The sequence below is a fragment of the Budorcas taxicolor genome, chromosome 14 (genome assembly GCF_023091745.1).
Source record: "Budorcas taxicolor isolate Tak-1 chromosome 14, Takin1.1, whole genome shotgun sequence".
In the NCBI taxonomy this organism is placed as follows: domain Eukaryota; kingdom Metazoa; phylum Chordata; class Mammalia; order Artiodactyla; family Bovidae; genus Budorcas; species Budorcas taxicolor.
The window spans coordinates 29,114,467-29,131,825 of record NC_068923.1 but is presented as its reverse complement, the minus strand read 5'-3'; the positions used below and the strand labels follow the sequence as shown (position 1 = coordinate 29,131,825).

The 17,359-nt window shown below is 44.0% G+C and overlaps 1 protein-coding gene across 2 annotated transcripts in view; it reads right to left on the bottom strand.

The window, feature by feature from the left end:
- The window catches only part of TMEM65 (transmembrane protein 65), a 61,240-nt gene extending 55,160 nt beyond the window's left edge, over positions 1 to 6,080 (bottom strand). For both annotated transcript variants that reach the window (XR_008200591.1, XM_052651766.1), the window contains exon 1: positions 5,525 to 6,080. Coding sequence is in view for 1 of the 2 variants with exons in the window: in XM_052651766.1 (XP_052507726.1) it covers positions 5,525 to 5,816 (292 nt within the window). In the remaining variant the exon portion in view is untranslated. The remainder of the gene's footprint in view (positions 1 to 5,524) is intronic.
- Positions 6,081 to 17,359: the final 11,279 nt, after the last annotated feature.

Here is a 17,359-nt window from a genome sequence, read left to right as displayed (position 1 = left end):
CTTGATTAACACTTGATGAGAGACCTTGAGCTAGAAATAACCCCCTAAGCTGCCTCAGGACTCCTAATCCTCAGAAACCATGAGAAAATACATATTTGTTTTAAGTCAATATGCTCTGAGGCAATTTGTTGTATAGCTATGTATAACTTGACGTACTCCTTTTCCTATCTGGAACCAGTCTGTTGTTCCATGTCCAGTTCTAACTGTTGCTTCCTGACCTGCATATAGGTTTCTCAAGAGGCAGGTCAGGTGGTCTGGTATTCCCATCTCTTTCAGAATTTTCCACAGTTTATTGTGATCCACACAGTCAAAGGCTTTGGCATACTCAAAAAAGCAGAAATAGATGTTTTTCTGGAACTCTCTTGCTTTTTCCATGATCCAGCAGATGTTGGCAATTTGATCTCTGGTTCCTCTGCTTTTTCTAAAACCAGCCCGAACATCAGGAAGTTCACGGTTCACGTATTGCTGAAGTCTGACTTGGAGAATTTTGAGCATTACTTTACTAGCGTGTGAGATGAGTGCAATTGTGCGGTAGTTTCAGCATTCTTTGGCATTGCCTTTCTTTGGAATTGGAATGAAAACTGACCTTTTCCAGTCCTGTGGCCACTGCTGAGTTTTCCAATTTTGCTGGCATATTGAGTGCAGCACTTTCACAGCACCATCTTTCAGGATTTGAAATAGCTCCACTGGAATTCCATCACCTCCACTAGCTTTGTTTGTAGTGATGCTTTCTAAGGCCCACTTGACTTCACATTCCAGGATGTCTGGCTCTAGCTGAGTGATCACACCATCGTGATTACCTTGGTCGTGAAGCTCTTTTTTGTACAGTTCTTCCGTGTATTCTTGCCACCTCTTCTTAATATCTTCTGCTTCTGTTAGGTCCATACCATTTCTGTCCTTTATCGAGCCCATCTTTGCATGAAATGTTCCCTTGGTATCTCTAATTTTCTTGAAGAGACATCTAGTCTTTCCCATTCTGTTGTTTTCCTCTATTTCTTTGCATTGATTGCTAAAGAAGGCTTTCTTATCTCTTCTTGCTATTGTTTGGAACTCTGCATTCAGATGCTTATATCTTTCCTTTTCTCCTTTGCTTTTCACTTCTCTTCTTTTCACAGCTATTTGTAAGGCCTCCCCAGACAGCCATTTTGCTTTTTTGAATTTCTTTTCCATGGGGATGGTCTTGATCCCTGTCTCCTGTACAGTGTCACCAACCTCATTCCATAGTTCATCAGGCACTCTATCGATCAGATCTAGTCCCTTAAATCTATTTCTCACTTCCACTATATAATCATAAGAGATTTGATTTAGGTCATACCTGAATGATCTAGTGGTTTTCCCTATTTTCTTCAATTTAAGTCTAAGGAGTTCATGATCTGACCCACGGTTGGCTCCTGGTCTTGTTTTTGCTGACTGTATAGAGCTTCTCCATCTTTGGCTGCAAAGAATATAATCAATCTGATTTCGGTATTTACCATCTGGTGATGTCCATGTGTAGAGTCTTCTCTTGTGTTGTTGGAAGAGAGTGTTTGCTATGACCAGTGCGTTCTCTTGGCAAAACTCTATTAGCCTTTGCCTTGCTTCTTTTCGTATTCCAAGGCCAAATTTGCCTGTTACTCCAGGTGTTTCTTGACTTCCTACTTTTGCATTCCAGGACATGGAACAACAGACTGGTTCTAAATAGGAAAAGGAGTACGTCAAGGCTGTATACTGTCACCTTGCTTAGTTAACTTATATGCAAAATACATCGTGAAAAACACGGCTGGAAGAAGCACAAGCTGGAATCAAGATTGCCGGGAGAAATATCAATAACCTCAGATATGCAGATGACACCACCCTGATGGCAGAAAGTGAAGAGGAACTAAAAAGCCTCTTGATGAAAGTGAAAGGGGAGAGTGAAAAAGTTGGCTTAAAGTCAACATTCAGAAAATGAAGATCATGGCATCTGGTCCCATCACTTCACAGCACATAGATGGGGAAACAGTGGAAACAGTGTCAGACTTTATTTTTCTGGGCTCCAAAATCACTGCAGAGGTGATTGAAGCCATGAAATTAAAAGATGCTTATTCCTTGGAAGAAAAGTTATGACCAACCTAGATAGCATATTCAAAAGCAGAGACATTACTTTGCCAACAAAGGTCTGTCTAGTCAAGGCTATGGTTTTTCCAGTAGTCATGTATGGATGTGAGAGTTGGACTGTGAAGAAAGCTGAGCGCCAAAGAATTGATGCTTTTGAACTGTGGTGTTGGAGAAGACTCTTGAGAGTCCCTTGGACTGCAAGGAGATCCAACCAGTCCATTCTGAAGGAGATCAACCCTGGGTGTTCTTTGGAAGGAATGATGCTAAAGCGTAAACTCCAATACTTTGGCCACCTCATGTGAAGAGCTGACTCACTGGAAAAGACTCTGATGCTGGGAGGGATTGGGGGCAGGAGAAGAAGGGGACGACAGAGGATGAGATGGCTGGATGGCATCACCGACTCGATGGACATGAGTTTGAGTGAACTCAGGGAGTTGGTGATGGACAGGGAGGCCTGGTTTGCTGCAATTCATGGGGTCACAAAGAGTCGGACACGACTGAGCGAGCGACTGAACTGAACTGAACTGAACTGAACTGAATTGAATGTATAACTAATACAATGAATCTGCTCATTTAAAAAGCAAATTGATATTTTAAATGTCTTTAGAAATAATTACAAATAGAAATAGTAATTGCAGAAATTTGAAAACAAATTTGTTTTAAAAAGCTCAGGTAAAATTAAAAGGCAATAGTAATAATATCAGCACAACAATGTACTGTCAGGAGAATATGGACTCTTTCTGGAAGAAAGACAGTGGGTTGAACATCTACTTTAAAAAAACTTGGAGGAAATCAATTTGTAATTTAAAAATCACAATATCTTACTTAACAATAACAAGACATCCCACAAAGTTTGCTTTATCTATACAAATTGATTATAAGGCTTTATCTTGCCACAGACTATATCAAATGCCTACTGATAAACACATAAGAAAGATAAGGGCCAATGTGACATATTTCAGCAGTAGACCCACTTCCATTTCAAAGCATAGATGTTTTCCTGTAATGTTTCCACACCACATCCAAAACATTACATTAGATCATCCAAGCACACGCTTTCCAAAAACATATGATTTCCTATTATAAGAAACAGCTCTTTTAATGATTTATTTCATTAGAAAGTGCACTTAGTACACACACATTTAATACACAGGCTGAGTATTTAAAAACACTCAAAAAGCAACAATAAAAGAAAAACATGACAATTTTTCATTTGTCTGGGGAAAAATTTTATTTCAGCAATAGACTGAGCTGTATGCATTCTTGACATAAGAAATCTCTTTACCTTAAATGGTTAATGAATAGGGTAATTTACTAGTTTTGATTCCAGTTATCTCCCTCAAAACTATATGCACTGACTGGTATCGAAAACTGTATTAGAATTAATTCTATACTAAAAATTAAAGCATCATCATCAATAAATGTCACATGAGTCAAAGGGCACTAATTTAGTCATCAACATTGGTAAAATTAGTTGACTTAAACTCTACAATTGTTTAGCTTATAAGTCAAATAAGCATTGGCTACTACATTGTTTCCTATATCCTTGCTTGTTTATCTTGAACAAACACAATTTAAATTACCAACTTCTCTCTCATGTAACTTATATATTATTAAGTTTGGCACTAACTGATCTCCATTGACTGAAATTTATAGGTCCCTTCCAGCATTTAAAACCATGTTAAATTTTAAAGCATTACCTTCACTGGAAAATGTAGCATTCCTACCACAATACTATTGGCATGTGCTAAAACAATAAGATACAAGGTAAAATTTATCCATGTGTATCACAGAACATGCTTTTTATGAACTGTTATAAAATCATATTAAGAAGGCCCTCCAATCTTGAAACAATGTTAATGCAGAATTCCTAAGAAATTACTTAGAAAAGGCCAAATGTGAGTTCAAACAGTCTTATCCGCGGAGAAAGATTTCCCAAAACTAATGCTCTGGCATGGATGTCTTTATAGTTTTTTCCAATGGTCACATTTTTGGAAATTATTATTTTAAAACTACACACTGAGTGCACATATAGCTTACAAATATGCTAATATCTGATTATGACTTCATATAATATCATGATTACATATTGAGTAATCGAATTGATTGGGATGTTACATTTTTCCTATGGAAGCACTGTGAGTAGACAATGTCTGGAATGATCCAATACCATAAATTGTTCCACAATTCCCTGAACTGAGGAAAAGAAAGCAGTTAAAAGGCCCAACTAATAAAAAGTTTCTGAAAAAGTAGTATAGAAAAATCATGCTTATGAGGTACATAATTCTTTCCTCCATTCCTATCCACAGATCAATGAAGCACTTTCAAGTGCCTCTGGCAAATGAAACGTCTTTTTCCAAATAAATGGGCTCTTAACGTAAGGAATCTATGAAATGTTTATTTACCTACCAACCCTGAAGGAGGAGAGGCATAAACTAAGGGGAAAAAAAACACAACTTTCAAACACACCAGAATGTAATATAAAACAGCAGCAATGTATTTTGTTTGTATCAGGGTATTTAATTGGCAAAGGTATTTTAAGAATGAATGATTGATCACTGGTCCCTTTCACCTCCTCTGGTTTTCTGACTTTTTAGCTTTTTCAGTTGGACTCAAATTCTGACCTACCAGCATTCTGCACTAGTTTTAAAAATATCCTCTTTTAACATGTTAGCTTAAAAATAGCTTGGTTTTCACCATTCCAGATTATTTTTGAGCAGAAGTCTGCTTTTTATTGTAGAGTCACAGATTTCCAGAAAAAAAAAAATACCTTCCTTTCTACTGCATTCTTTCATCCTCTGAGGAAACAACAGCAAGGGGAGTTTAACTTGGGTAGCACCAAACCTATGATGGACTGACTTGCCAGTCTGTATGTGCTATTGCTGGTCTACTCCACTCTTTCCATTTCCCAGGAAAATGTTTCCTTCGGCTGTTCAAATGAATCCAACTGGAGGCGTGTACAAACAGGCAGCTGAGAGTATCTCTGCCTTAAGAAGCAACATCCCTTCTTTCGGACCCACACATCTTTTGATAACCATTCAACAAAGTTTCCTCCTGCCTGTCGGCTTAGCCACCTGCACGGCTGCACGTTCCCAGAAGCAGCACGAGCTAGGGGACAGGACGACTGCGGGGTGTGGGGGGCGGGGGAGAGTGAACACGGCAAATCTAAACAAAATCAGATTCTCGTCGGTTGGTAACTGGGGCTGAAGCTCCGATTCTGAGGCTGGGGAGGAACCAGCCAAGCGTTGGCCCCGGCTGCCTGGCACGATCCGCGCCTGTCCTACCTGCCCCGGGGACACTCAGGAGGCGGAAAGTTCCCCTCCTCTGACGTCCCAAGCGCGAGGCCAGGAAGGCGAAGGGAGCGGCGGCCAGGGGCCCAGGCCCAGGCCCAGGCGGGGGAAAGGAGGGCGCCGGGCCCCCCGGATCGCCCCCCTCGGGTCCCCCTTACCTTGGGCGATGGCGATCGACTCGAAGCGGTGCAGCTCCTTGAGCAGGCAGCTCCTCTCGCTGGAGTGCAGGCTGTAGATGAAGTCGCGCGCGCCCTGAGCCGTGTTCAGCGCCTCCATGGGCTCCTTCTTGGGGTGGGTGCCCAGCGCCCGGGGGCCTCCCGGGGCCGCGAGCGCGAGCAGCCCCCGCCCGCAGCAGCACCAGGAGGGCGGACGGGGCGCGGCGGCGGCGGCCGGGCCCGGCCTCAGGCTGCGCGCGGTCCAGCTCCTCAGCAGCGGCAGCAGCCGGGACATGGCGGGCTGAGGAGCGGGGACCCCGCGGCAGTCCGGGAGGGCGATTTCTGACGAGGCCGCGGGAAAGAAGGAGCTGGCCTCAGCCCGACCCCGCCCCAATGTCCTCCTGACAGGCGACCGAGGCGCCGGGCACCATGCACTCCCCGGCCCGCGCGGCTGGAGCCTCCTCTTGCGTCCTCCTTCCCTTCCCCGAAGGCCCGCGGCGCCTCCGGTCCCTCCCGACGACGAAAACTTTCTCTGAGGCGGCCGGGCCGGGAGAGCGCTCCAGGAGAAGACTGGCTGGCGGGCGGGCTGGCGGCGCGGGCGGGCGCCTCCCAGCCACCCGGAGCAGCGCGGGCGGGCGGGCGGGTTCGGCAAGGGTTTGCGTCTGTCAGTCTTATCTTCCAGAGGGATGAGTCAGCCACGCACCGCCCTTCTCCGGCACCGCCCTCTCTTATCGCCGGTTTTCCCAGCCTCTGGCCGGCGCTCGTCCTCACGCCTCAAGTCTGCCTCAAAGGAGCCGCGCTCTCGGGCCCCAGCCGCCGCCACTACCCCTAGCGGCAGGGTAGGGGGTAACAGGGTGGGGCGAAGGAAAGGGGCGGGCAAGGGGCGGAGCTGCGCAGGCGCAGTGCGCAGGCTCGCGGGGCGCGCGCGCGCGCTCCCGCGTGAGGCGAGTGCACGCGGGTCCTCACGCCCTCCGGTGCTTGAAGGTGTAGGAAGAAGGCCGTGGCTGCCGGCCCTGCCCTCTGCCACGTTTGAGTCCAGACTGAGGGGTACGGAAGATCCTTGAGCCCCTCGCTGGGCTGGGTAGTGCGACTGCCACCCGTCCCGCCCTAGCGTCATACCTGAATCTGACGCTGGTTCTGAATGATGGTCCAGCGTGTGGCCCCCTTCGCTTGGCACAGGCCTCACCACAGCGCCCTGCTTTGGGTTATTGAAGCGCTGAAGCCGCGCCGTTTGCCAAGTCACCGCACACCCCGGCTTCCGCCGGAACCCAATCTCTGGAAACTGTAAAGGGAAGGCGAAGCCATGTCTACCCCTTCCCAAGAAGTCTTTGAGACCTTGACACTGAGAACACTTTTCCCCGTTTTGATGCAAGCACTTTGCAGATTGTTAATGCTGGAGCCCGAGGCAAGAAAGTCGCAGACCTTTTCCAGGTATTTGTTCAGGTCTGTTGGGTTGATTTTTTTCACCTATGGTGAAACGGAAAGAATTCTACGATTTTCCATTTCCACGTGTCCTAGGCATTTTCGGAGGAGTCATAGGGTCTCCTTTTACAAGCTTTCATTTATCTTTTCCCAAGGGAGGAGATCTCTGCTCTGTCTGAACTCTCTGATGACACTTAGGCTTCCTGGCTTCTTAGAGAATAGATCCACTTAGAGAATAAATCTGCTCAAGTGTAATCAAGACCTAAATCCTATCCTTATATCCGCTGCTGCGCCCAGCCCAAGACCATATATGCAGATGTGCTGTAAAAATTTAAGTACAAAAAATGTGAGTCATTGGAGGAATTTTATCACCAAATCCTTCTACTGCTGTGACTCAGTGGTTCTCAGAGTATGGTCCCTAAACAACAGAACTTGTTAGACATGCAAATTCAGGTGCTCTACCAGAGACATCCTGAATGTGAAACTGGGTTTTGGACCCAGTCATCTGCGTTTTAACAGACCCTCCAGTTAATACTGATTCCTTCCCTGGTGGCTCAGATGGTAAAGAATCTGCCTGCAATGCGGGAGACCCAGGTTTGATCCTTGGGTTCGAAAGATTCCCCTGGAGAAGGGAATGACAACCCGCTTCTGTATTGCCTGGAGAATTCCATGGATAGAGGAGCCTGGATGGGGCTACAGTCCATAGGGTCGCAAAAAGTCAGACACGACTGAGTGACTAACACATCACATACACGCACAGACAGAAGTTTGAGAACCACTGCTCTAACTTAAACAGGGAAAGCATTAAATTTTTTTTTTAATTTCAGGGCAATGTTCCTGTTGTAATGATAATTAAGAATGTTCTCTTTGGAAAACGCAAGCCCTTAAGAGTGAAGAGACTCTCTTGTCTTTGAAACCCCCTACATGCCCCATGGTGTGTTGGAATCTTCTACAGTTATTTAAGTCTCAAATTCTTGGGATTTCTACCACCTCCTCCCATATATACCTTTTACCCCGAAGAGATTCTGATTCATTGGGTTTGGGGTGGGGCCTGGGAAGAGAGATTTGAAAAAGCTCTTCAGTAAGGATTCCTAGCAGTCTCCAGGACACCAGTTTTGTGTGTAGGCTCCAAAAGCATAGAGTGCTGAAAGCTCAATAATTGGATCAGTCGCTTCCTAGCTATGTGTTAGTGTTCGATTGTTCCATTATGGTCCCAACAAATCATGCTTTGTGGTATACACCCCCTTGTGTAGACTTGTACCATATGATTGTGGGCATGGCCATGTGATACTTTCAGCAGTAAGTAGGACATCACAACCATGTTCCAATAAGTGTTTGTTCCTGGAGGCTTGCTGAAATGTGTTTGCTGCATTCTTTATGAGTAATCATCTCTGCTACAGAGAATAAGAGAAACGAAAACATAGATACAATTTGCTTATAAGACATGTTACACATAGACTGAATGGGTTTGTGTTAAACATAAAAAGGCTGGAACAAACGAAAGCGCTACTTTAGGGACTTACCTGGTGGTCCAGTGGTCAAGAATCCGCCTTCTAATGCAAGGTACATGGGTTGGATCGCTAGTTGGAAAACTAAGATTCCACATGCTGAGGGGCCACTAAGCCCATGCACGGCAACTAGAGAGAAGCTACGTAGATCCCACATGCCGCAGCTAAGACCCAATGCAGTCAAATAAAGTTCTACTTTATATAGAAAGAGATAGACCAAGTGAACTTTAAATATTAATAAGGCATGGATCATACTACCTCTAGACTGACAGCTATGTTATCACCAATTCGTGATATCCATTATGCCCACATTACAGCCTTATATAGTCTCTGCACAGATAAATCTAGCAGATAAATTATTCTAGCAGATGAATCCCTAGCTACTCAGCCAGCTGATGGACAGCTATAGTTTTGACAAGACACACTTGCCTTGTGTTGATTCCAGGCCCCTTCAATCTGCTGAAACCCCTCACTTCCTCTCCGCTCTGGTCCTTAAAACTATGCCATCTGTAGAGAAGACTGGCAGAGAGTGTTAACACATATGAACGTCGCATAAAACAAAATGGTTTTTACAATGGTCCTTCCACCCTGCTTATGTCTCATCCTAAGCTTGTTTATCTACTCCATCTCTTTCTCCTTGCTTCTCACTCTGTTCTAAATTGGTTGATAAACTGGGTTACTCTTGTTGCTATTTGAGTGAACATGTTAAACCAAACTTAGTGGCTTAACTAGGCAGTTTATCCTGCTCCTGATATTGTAACAGGAATTCAAGGAGGACTTGCTTGGGCAGTTCTTTGTTGGAGTCTCTTATCAGATGTCACTGCAACTGCAGTCATTTAAAGGCTCATCAAGGTTGGATATCCAAGATGGCACAGTTATGTGGCTGACAGTTGATGCTGACTGTTGTCTGGCTGGAAGCTCAGCTCAGACTGTGAACCAGAGTACCTTCACATACCCCTCCCACAGGTCAGACGTCTCACATGGCAGCTGGCTTCCCTGAGAGCAAGTGTCTAAACAAACAAACAAACAAACAGGTTCATGACCTTTAATGATTTATCCTAAGGAATCATACAGTATCACTTCCACTTATTCTACCAGCCAGCAGCAAGCCACTAGGGCCAGCCCATGTAACAGGGAGATGGTAAAGAACAGGAGAGGCTGGCATGCTACAGTCCATGGGGTCAGACACCACCAAGAGACTGAATAACAATGGACCTCCGCCTCTCAATGGAAGAAGTGTCGAAGAATTTAGGGAAATGTTTTAAAGCTGCCACGTAACAATCTGATTCATGCATCTTAATTTGATCTGTAAGCCTATCTGTTCCATGACCAGTGGTACAATCTCAGAATTCAGCTGCAATGTAAAGAGGTATGGAGTATCCTGCTGGAAAAGCCACTGGGAGGAGGAAGTGACAGCCAATCAGTTCAGTTCAGTCGCTCAGTCGTGTCCGACTCTTTGCAACCCCATGAATCGCAGCACGACAGACCTCCCTGTCCATCACCAACTCCTGGAGTTCACTCAGACTCACCTCCATCGAGTCAGTGCTGCCATCCAGCCATCTCATCCTCGGTCGTCCCCTTCTCCTCCTGCCCCCAATCCCACCCAGCATCAGAGTCTTTTCCAATTAGTCAACTCTTCACATGAGGTGGCCAAAGTACTAGAGTTTCAGCTTTAGCATCATTCCTTCCAAAGAAATCCCAGGGCTGATCTCCTTCAGAATGGACTGGTTGGATCTCCTTGCAGTCCAAGGGACTCTCAAGAGTCTTCTCCAACACCGCTGTTCAAAAGCATCAATTCTTCGATGCTCAGCCTTCTTCACAATCCAACTCTCACATCCATACATGACCACTAGAAAAACCATAGCCTTAACCAGGACGGAGCTTTGTTGGCAAAGTAATGTCTCTGCTTTTGAATAAACTATCTAGGTTGGTCATAACTTTTCTTCCAAGGAGTAAGTGTCTTTTAATTTCATGGCTGCAATCACCATCTGCAGTGATTTTGGAGCCCAGAAAAATAAAGTCTGACACTGTTTCCAGTGTTTCCTCATCTATTTCCCATGAAGTGATGGGACCGGATGCCATGATCTTCGTTTTCTGAATGTTGAGCTTTAAGCCAACTTTTTCACTCTCCTCTTTCACTTTCATCAAGAGGCTTTTTAGCTCCTCTTCACTTTCTGCCATAGGGTGATCTCATCTGCATATCTGAGGTTATTGATATTTCTCCCGGCAGTCTTGATTCCAGTTTGTGTTTCTTCCACTCCAGCGTTTCTCATGATGTACTCTGCATATAAGTTAAATAGGCAGGGTGACAATATACAGCCTTGACGTACTCCTTTTCCTATTTGGAACCAGTCTGTTGTTCCATGTCCAGTTCTAACTATTGCTTCCTGACCTGCATACAGATTTCTCAAGAGGCAGGTCAGGTGGTCTGGTATTCCCATGTTTTTCAGAATTTTCCACAGTTTATTGTGATCTACGCAGTCAAAGGCTTTGTCATAGTCAATCAAGCAGAAATAGATGTTTTCCTGGAACTCTCTTGCTTTTTCCATGATCCAGCGGATGTTGGTTATTTGATCTCTGGTTCCTCTGCCTTTTCTAAAACCAGCCTGAACATCTGGAAGTTCACAGTTCACATATTGCTGAAGCCTGACTTGGAGAATTTTGAGCATTACTTTACTAGCATGTGAGATGAGTGCAACTGTGCGGTAGTTTGAGCATTCTTTGGCATTGCCTTTCTTTGAGATTGGAATGAAAACTGACTTTTTCTAGTCCTGTGGCCACTGCTGAGTTTTCCAATTTTGCTGGCATATTGAGTGCAGCACTTTCACAGCACCATCTTTCAGGATTTGAACTAGCTCAACTGGAATTCCATCACCTCCACTAGCTTTGTTTGTAGTGATGCTTTCTAAGGCCCACTTGACTTCACATTCCAGGATGTCTGGCTCTAGGTGAATGATCACACCATCATGATTATCTGGGTCGTGAAGCTCTTTTTTGTACACTTCTGTGTATTCTTGCCACCTCTTCTTAATATCTTCTGCTTCTGTTAGGTCCATACCATTTCTGTCTTTTATCGAGCCCATCTTTGCATGAAATATTCCCTTGCTATCTCTAATTTTCTTGAAGAGATCTCTAGTCTTTCCCATTCTGTTGTTTTCCTCTATTTCTTTGCATTGACAGCCAATAGCCCCAGCTAACTACCAGACACATGCATGAGGCCGTCTTGGACCATTCAGTCCCTGTCAAGCCCCAGATGACAACATTGTGAAGTGGTTGAGATCATTCTCTCTGGAGGCAGACTAGGTTTTGAGTCCCCACTCTACTACTTACTAGCTGTAAATGTATAACCTTGTATAACCTAGCTGTATAACTGTTCATGTCTTTGATGGTAATAAGAACATGTTGCTAAGTTTGCTTATGTGTTAAATGGAGGTAAGAGTATCTGCTTTAGAAACTTACAGTGAAAGTAAATATCTGTAAAACATTTCAAACAGCACTTGAAACATGTAAGTGCGCAATACATTATTATTACCTTAATTCCTGTGGACCCCTCAGACCTCTAGGGTTAGGTCTTTGGACCCTAATTTGGGAAATACTTACCTAGCTATCATCATTTGGTACATATATCATGTGTACTACCTGGATCCCCTATCCACTGTTTCTCTGAACACTTGAATACCCTAAATATAAATAAATGAAGGAGATGGGGCAGGTTTCGTGTATAGAGCTATGGAGAAGGGTAGGATAAAGCAGGTCTAGCTACGGGCAGCAAGAGGAAGGCTGTGAGGAAGTGGGAGGGTGCTGAGCAGGTAGCTTCAGCAGATTGGAGAAGGTTACAGAAGTGAAAGATGGAGAGAAGGAGGGCCCAGAAGACAGTCTTGGCCTGGGCTCAGCAGAAGCTGCTCTTCACTTTTCAAGATGACAAAGATGAAAGCATCGTGCCTCAGTTAACAATCACTGTCTCCTCCTAATGAAAAATTGTTGCTGAATCAGCAGTCCGCAATAGGTTACATCATGCAGGTGCTCTCCAGAACTCCTGGCATCCCTGTTCATGGTATGGCACAAGGCCATGTTCTGTCTACATCTTATGATATGTTATATACCCAGCTATTGCTGTCCACTTTATTTTATTTTTTTAAGAATTTTTTTAATGTGGACCATTTTAAAAGTCTTGATTGTTACATATTAGTTCTGTTTTATGGGTTTGTTTTTTTTTTTTTTTTGGCTGCGAGGCATGTGGGATCTTAGTTCCCTGACCAAGAATTGAATCTGTGGTCCCTGCATTGAAAGCATGGAGTCTTAACCACTGGACCTCAAAGGAAGTCCCTTTTGTTGTTTGGTTTTGAAGGAAAATAAGGCATCAACTCAGACTTTATTGAATAATTTTTAAATAGACATTTTATTAAATTATCTTCTAACACATTGTTGTTGTTTAGTGACTAAGTCATGTCTGCCTCTTTTGCAACCCAACAGACTGTAGCCCACCAGACTCCTCTGTACATGGGATTTCCCAGGCAAGAATACTGGAGTAGATTGCCATTTCCTTCTCCAGGGAATCTTCCCAACCAAGGGATCAAACCTGCATCTCCTGCATTGGCAGGCAGGTTCTTTACCACTGAGACACTACGGAAGCCCCTTCTAATACATACCTGTGTTATCTGATATTCAAATAATATTGACCCTTCCCCTGTCTGTACCAGCCACCAAGCTAGGACTGGAAGTATAAAAATAAAAAATATTTTGTTTAAGGCCAGATTTTCCATTTCAGACCAAATACTTTCACTGTTATTAGTCGCTACTGCTCAACAGAATTGATTCTCAGGGCATGAGAGGAGTATTCTTCCTTGTCCCCTTAAAGTTGAGGGTGGCCATGTGACATGCTATGGCCAATGAATGGAAACCTGACTGACACATTTTCACCTCCAGATACAGGCCCTTAATTGCTTGTGCTTAGCATGCAGCTCTGTCCTCCCCTAGCATGGTAAGATTCACAACATGTGTTGAAATGGAAGTTCCATGAAATTGAGGCGGTAAGACAGAATGATCTCTGTTCGTCTCCAAGGCAAACCATTCAATATCACAGTTATCCAAGTCTATGCCCCAACCAGTAACGCTGAAGAAACTGAAGTTGAACGGTTTTATGAAGACCTACAAGACCTTTTAGAACTAACACCCAAAAAAGATGTCCTTTTCATTATAGGGGACTGGAATGCAAAAGTAGGAAGTCAAGAAACACCTGGAGTAACAGGCAAATTTGGCCTTGGAATGCGGAATGAAGCAGGGCAAAGACTAATAGAGTTTTGCCAAGAGAACGCACTGATCATAGCAAACATCCTCTTACAACAACACAAGAGAAGACTCTACACATGGACATCACCAGATGGTCAACACCGAAATCAGATTGATTATATTCTTTGCAGCCAAAGATGGAAAAGCTCTATACAGTCAACAAAAACAAGACCAGGAGCTGACTGTGGCTCAGATCATGAACTCTTTATTACCAAATTCAGACTCAAATTGAAGAAAGTAGAGAAAACCGCTAGACCATTCAGGTATGACTTAAATCAAATTCCTTATGATTATACAGTGGGAGTGAGAAATAGATTTAAGGGACTAGATCTGATAGATAGAATGCCTGATGAACTATGGATGGAGGTTGGTGACATTGTACAGGAGACAGGGATCAAGACCATCCCCATGGAAAAGAAATTAAAAAAAGCAAAATGGCTGTCTGGGGAGGCCTTACAAATAGCTATGAAAAGAAGAGAGGTGAAAAGCAAAGGAGAAAAGGAAAAATATAAGCATCTGAATGCAGAATTCCAAAGAATAGCAAGAAGAGATAAGAAAGCCTTCTTCAGCAATGAATGCAAAGAAATAGAGGAAAACAACAGAATGGGAAAGACTAGAGATCTCTTCAAGAAAATTAGAGATAGCAAGGGAACATTTCATGCAAAGATGGGCTTGATAAAGGACAGAAATGGTATGGACCTAACAGAAGCAGAAGATATTAAGAAGAGGTGGCAAGAATACATGGAAGAACTGTACAAAAATGATCTTCATGACCCAGATAATCATGATGATGTGATCACTAATCTAGAGCCAGACATCCTGGAATGTGAAGTCAAGTGGGCCTTAGAAAGCATCACTACAAACAAAGCTAGTGGAGGTGATGGAATTCCAGTGGAGCTGTTTCAAATCCTGAAAGATGGTGCTGTGAAAGTGCTGCACTCAATATGCCAGCATTTTTGGAAAACTCAGCAGTGGCCACAGGACTGGAAAAGGTCAGTTTTCATTCCAATCCCAAAGAAAGGCAATGCCAAAGAATGCTCAAACTACCACACAGTTCCACTCATCTCACATGCTAGTAAAGTAATGCTCAAAATTCTCCAAGCCAGGCTTCAGCAATACGTGAACCATGAACTCCCTGATGTTCAAGCTGGTTTTAGAAAAGGCAGAGGAATCAGAGATCAAATTGCCAACATCTGCTGGATCATGGAAAAAGCAAGAGTTCCAGAAAAACATCTATTTCTGCATTATTGACTATGACAAAGCCTTTGACTGTGTGGATCACAATAAACTGTGGGAAATTCTGAGAGAGATGGGAATACCAGACCACCTGACCTGCCTCTTGAGAAATCTGTATGCAGGTCAGGAAGCAATAGTTAGAACTGGACATGGAACAACAGACTGGTTCCAAGTAGGAAAAGGAGTACGTCAAGGCTGTATATTGTCACCCTGCCTATTTAACTTATATGCAGAGTACATCATGAGAAACGCTGGACTGGAAGAAACACAGGTGGAATCAAGATTGCCGGGAGAAATATCAATAACCTCAGATATGCAGATGACACCACCCTTATAGCAGAAAGTGAAGAGGAGCTAAAAAGCCTCTTGATGAAAGTGAAAGAGGAGATGAAAAAGTTGGCTTAAAGCTCAACATTCAGAAAAAGAAGATCGTGGCGTTGGTCCCATCACTTCATGGGAAGTAGATGGGGAAACAGTAGAAACAGTGTCAGACTTTATTTTGGGGGGCTTCAAAATCACTGCAGATGGTGACTGCAGCCATGAAATTAAAAGACACTTACTCCTTGGAAGAAAAGTTATGACCAACCTAGATAGTATATTCAAAAGCAGAGACATTACTGTGCCGAATAAGGTCCATCTAGTCAAGGCTATGGTTTTTCCAGTGGTCATGTATGGATGTGAGAGTTGGACTGTGAAGAAGGCTGAGCGCCGAAGAATTGATGCTTTTGAACTGTGGTGTTGGAGAAGACTCTTGAGAGTCCCTTGGACTGCAAGGAGATCCAACCAGTCCATTCTGAAGGAGATCAGCCCTGGGATTTCTTTGGAAGGAATGATGCTGAAGCTGAAGCTCCAGTACTTTGGCCACCTCATGAGAAGAGTTGACTCATTGGAAAAGACTCTGATGCTGGGAGGGATTGGGGGTAGGAGGAGAAGGGGACGACAGAGGATGAGATGGCTGGATGGCATCACGGACTCAATGGATGTGAGTCTGAGTGAACTCTGGGAGATGGTGATGGACAGGGAGGCCTGGCGTGCTGCGATTCATGGGGTTGCAAAGAGTCGGACATGACTGAGCGACTGAACTGAACTGAACTGAAGGAGTAGTGAGACAATATAGGAGGACAGATGCCCAAGAGAGTTGCCCAATTCACAGCAGATTTTACATGACAGATAAATAAACTTTTTTTGTGTTGAATCAGTGTGATTTAGACAAAAACTTCCATATTGTTATGACTAGTACAGCTCCTCCTTTGTTTCTTACCTTGAATGCCTTCCTTCATTCCTTCTATTTTCTTTAAAAGGATATTTTGGCTCCCAGGTGTTTGATTTTCCTCAGGCTTAAGATACAGGGAAACAGGACCCTCTTTCCGTTTGTCTGGTTTCTGTGATTTATGTGGGCCTGGGGTCACACATAAATATTTGGGAGTCTATAACATTAAGGGGCAATGGCACCCCACGCCCGTACTCTTGCCTGGAAACTCTCATGGACAGAAGAGCCTGGTGGGCTGCAGTCCATGGGGTCACTAAGAGTTGCATACGACTCAGTGACTTCACTTTCACTTTTCACTTTCATGCATTGGGGAAGGAAATGGCAACCCACTCCAGTGTTCTTGCCTGGACAATCCCAGGGACGGGGGAGCCTGGTGAGCTGCCATCTATGGGATCGCACAGAGCTGGACACGACTGAAGTGCCGTAGCAGCAGCAGCAGCAGCATTAAGAAAATGTAGGACATGACTGAGCAACTGATTCCAAATAGGGAAATGAGTACATCAAGGCTGTACATTGTCACTCTGCTTATTTAAGTTATATGCGGAGTTCATCATGCAAAATGCTGGGCTGAATGAAGCACAAGCTGGAATCAAGATTGGCAGGAAAAATACCAATAACCTCAGAGATGCAGATGATACCACACTTATGGCAGAAAGCGAAGAAGAACTAAAGAGCCTCTTGATGAAAGTGAAAGAAGAGAGTATAAAAGCTGACTTAAAACTCAACATTCAGAAAACTAAGATCATGGCATCCAGTCCCATCACTTCATGACAAATAGATGGGGAAACAATGGAAACCGTGAAAGATTTTATTTTGGAGGGCTCCAAAATCACTGCAGATGGTGACTGCAGCCATGAAATTAAAAGATGCTTGCTCCTTGGGAGAAAAGCTATGACCAACCTAGACAGCATATTAGAAAGCAGAGGCATTACTTTGCTAACAAAGGTCTGTCTAGTCAAAGCTATGGTTTTTCCTGTGGTCATGTATGGATGTGAGAGTTGGACCATGTGGAGAGTTTCTGGCCAAAGTATTGGAATTTCAGCTTCAGCTTCTGTCCTTCCGTGCTTAGTGCTTAGTCACTCAGTTGTGCTGGACTCTGCAATCCTATGGACT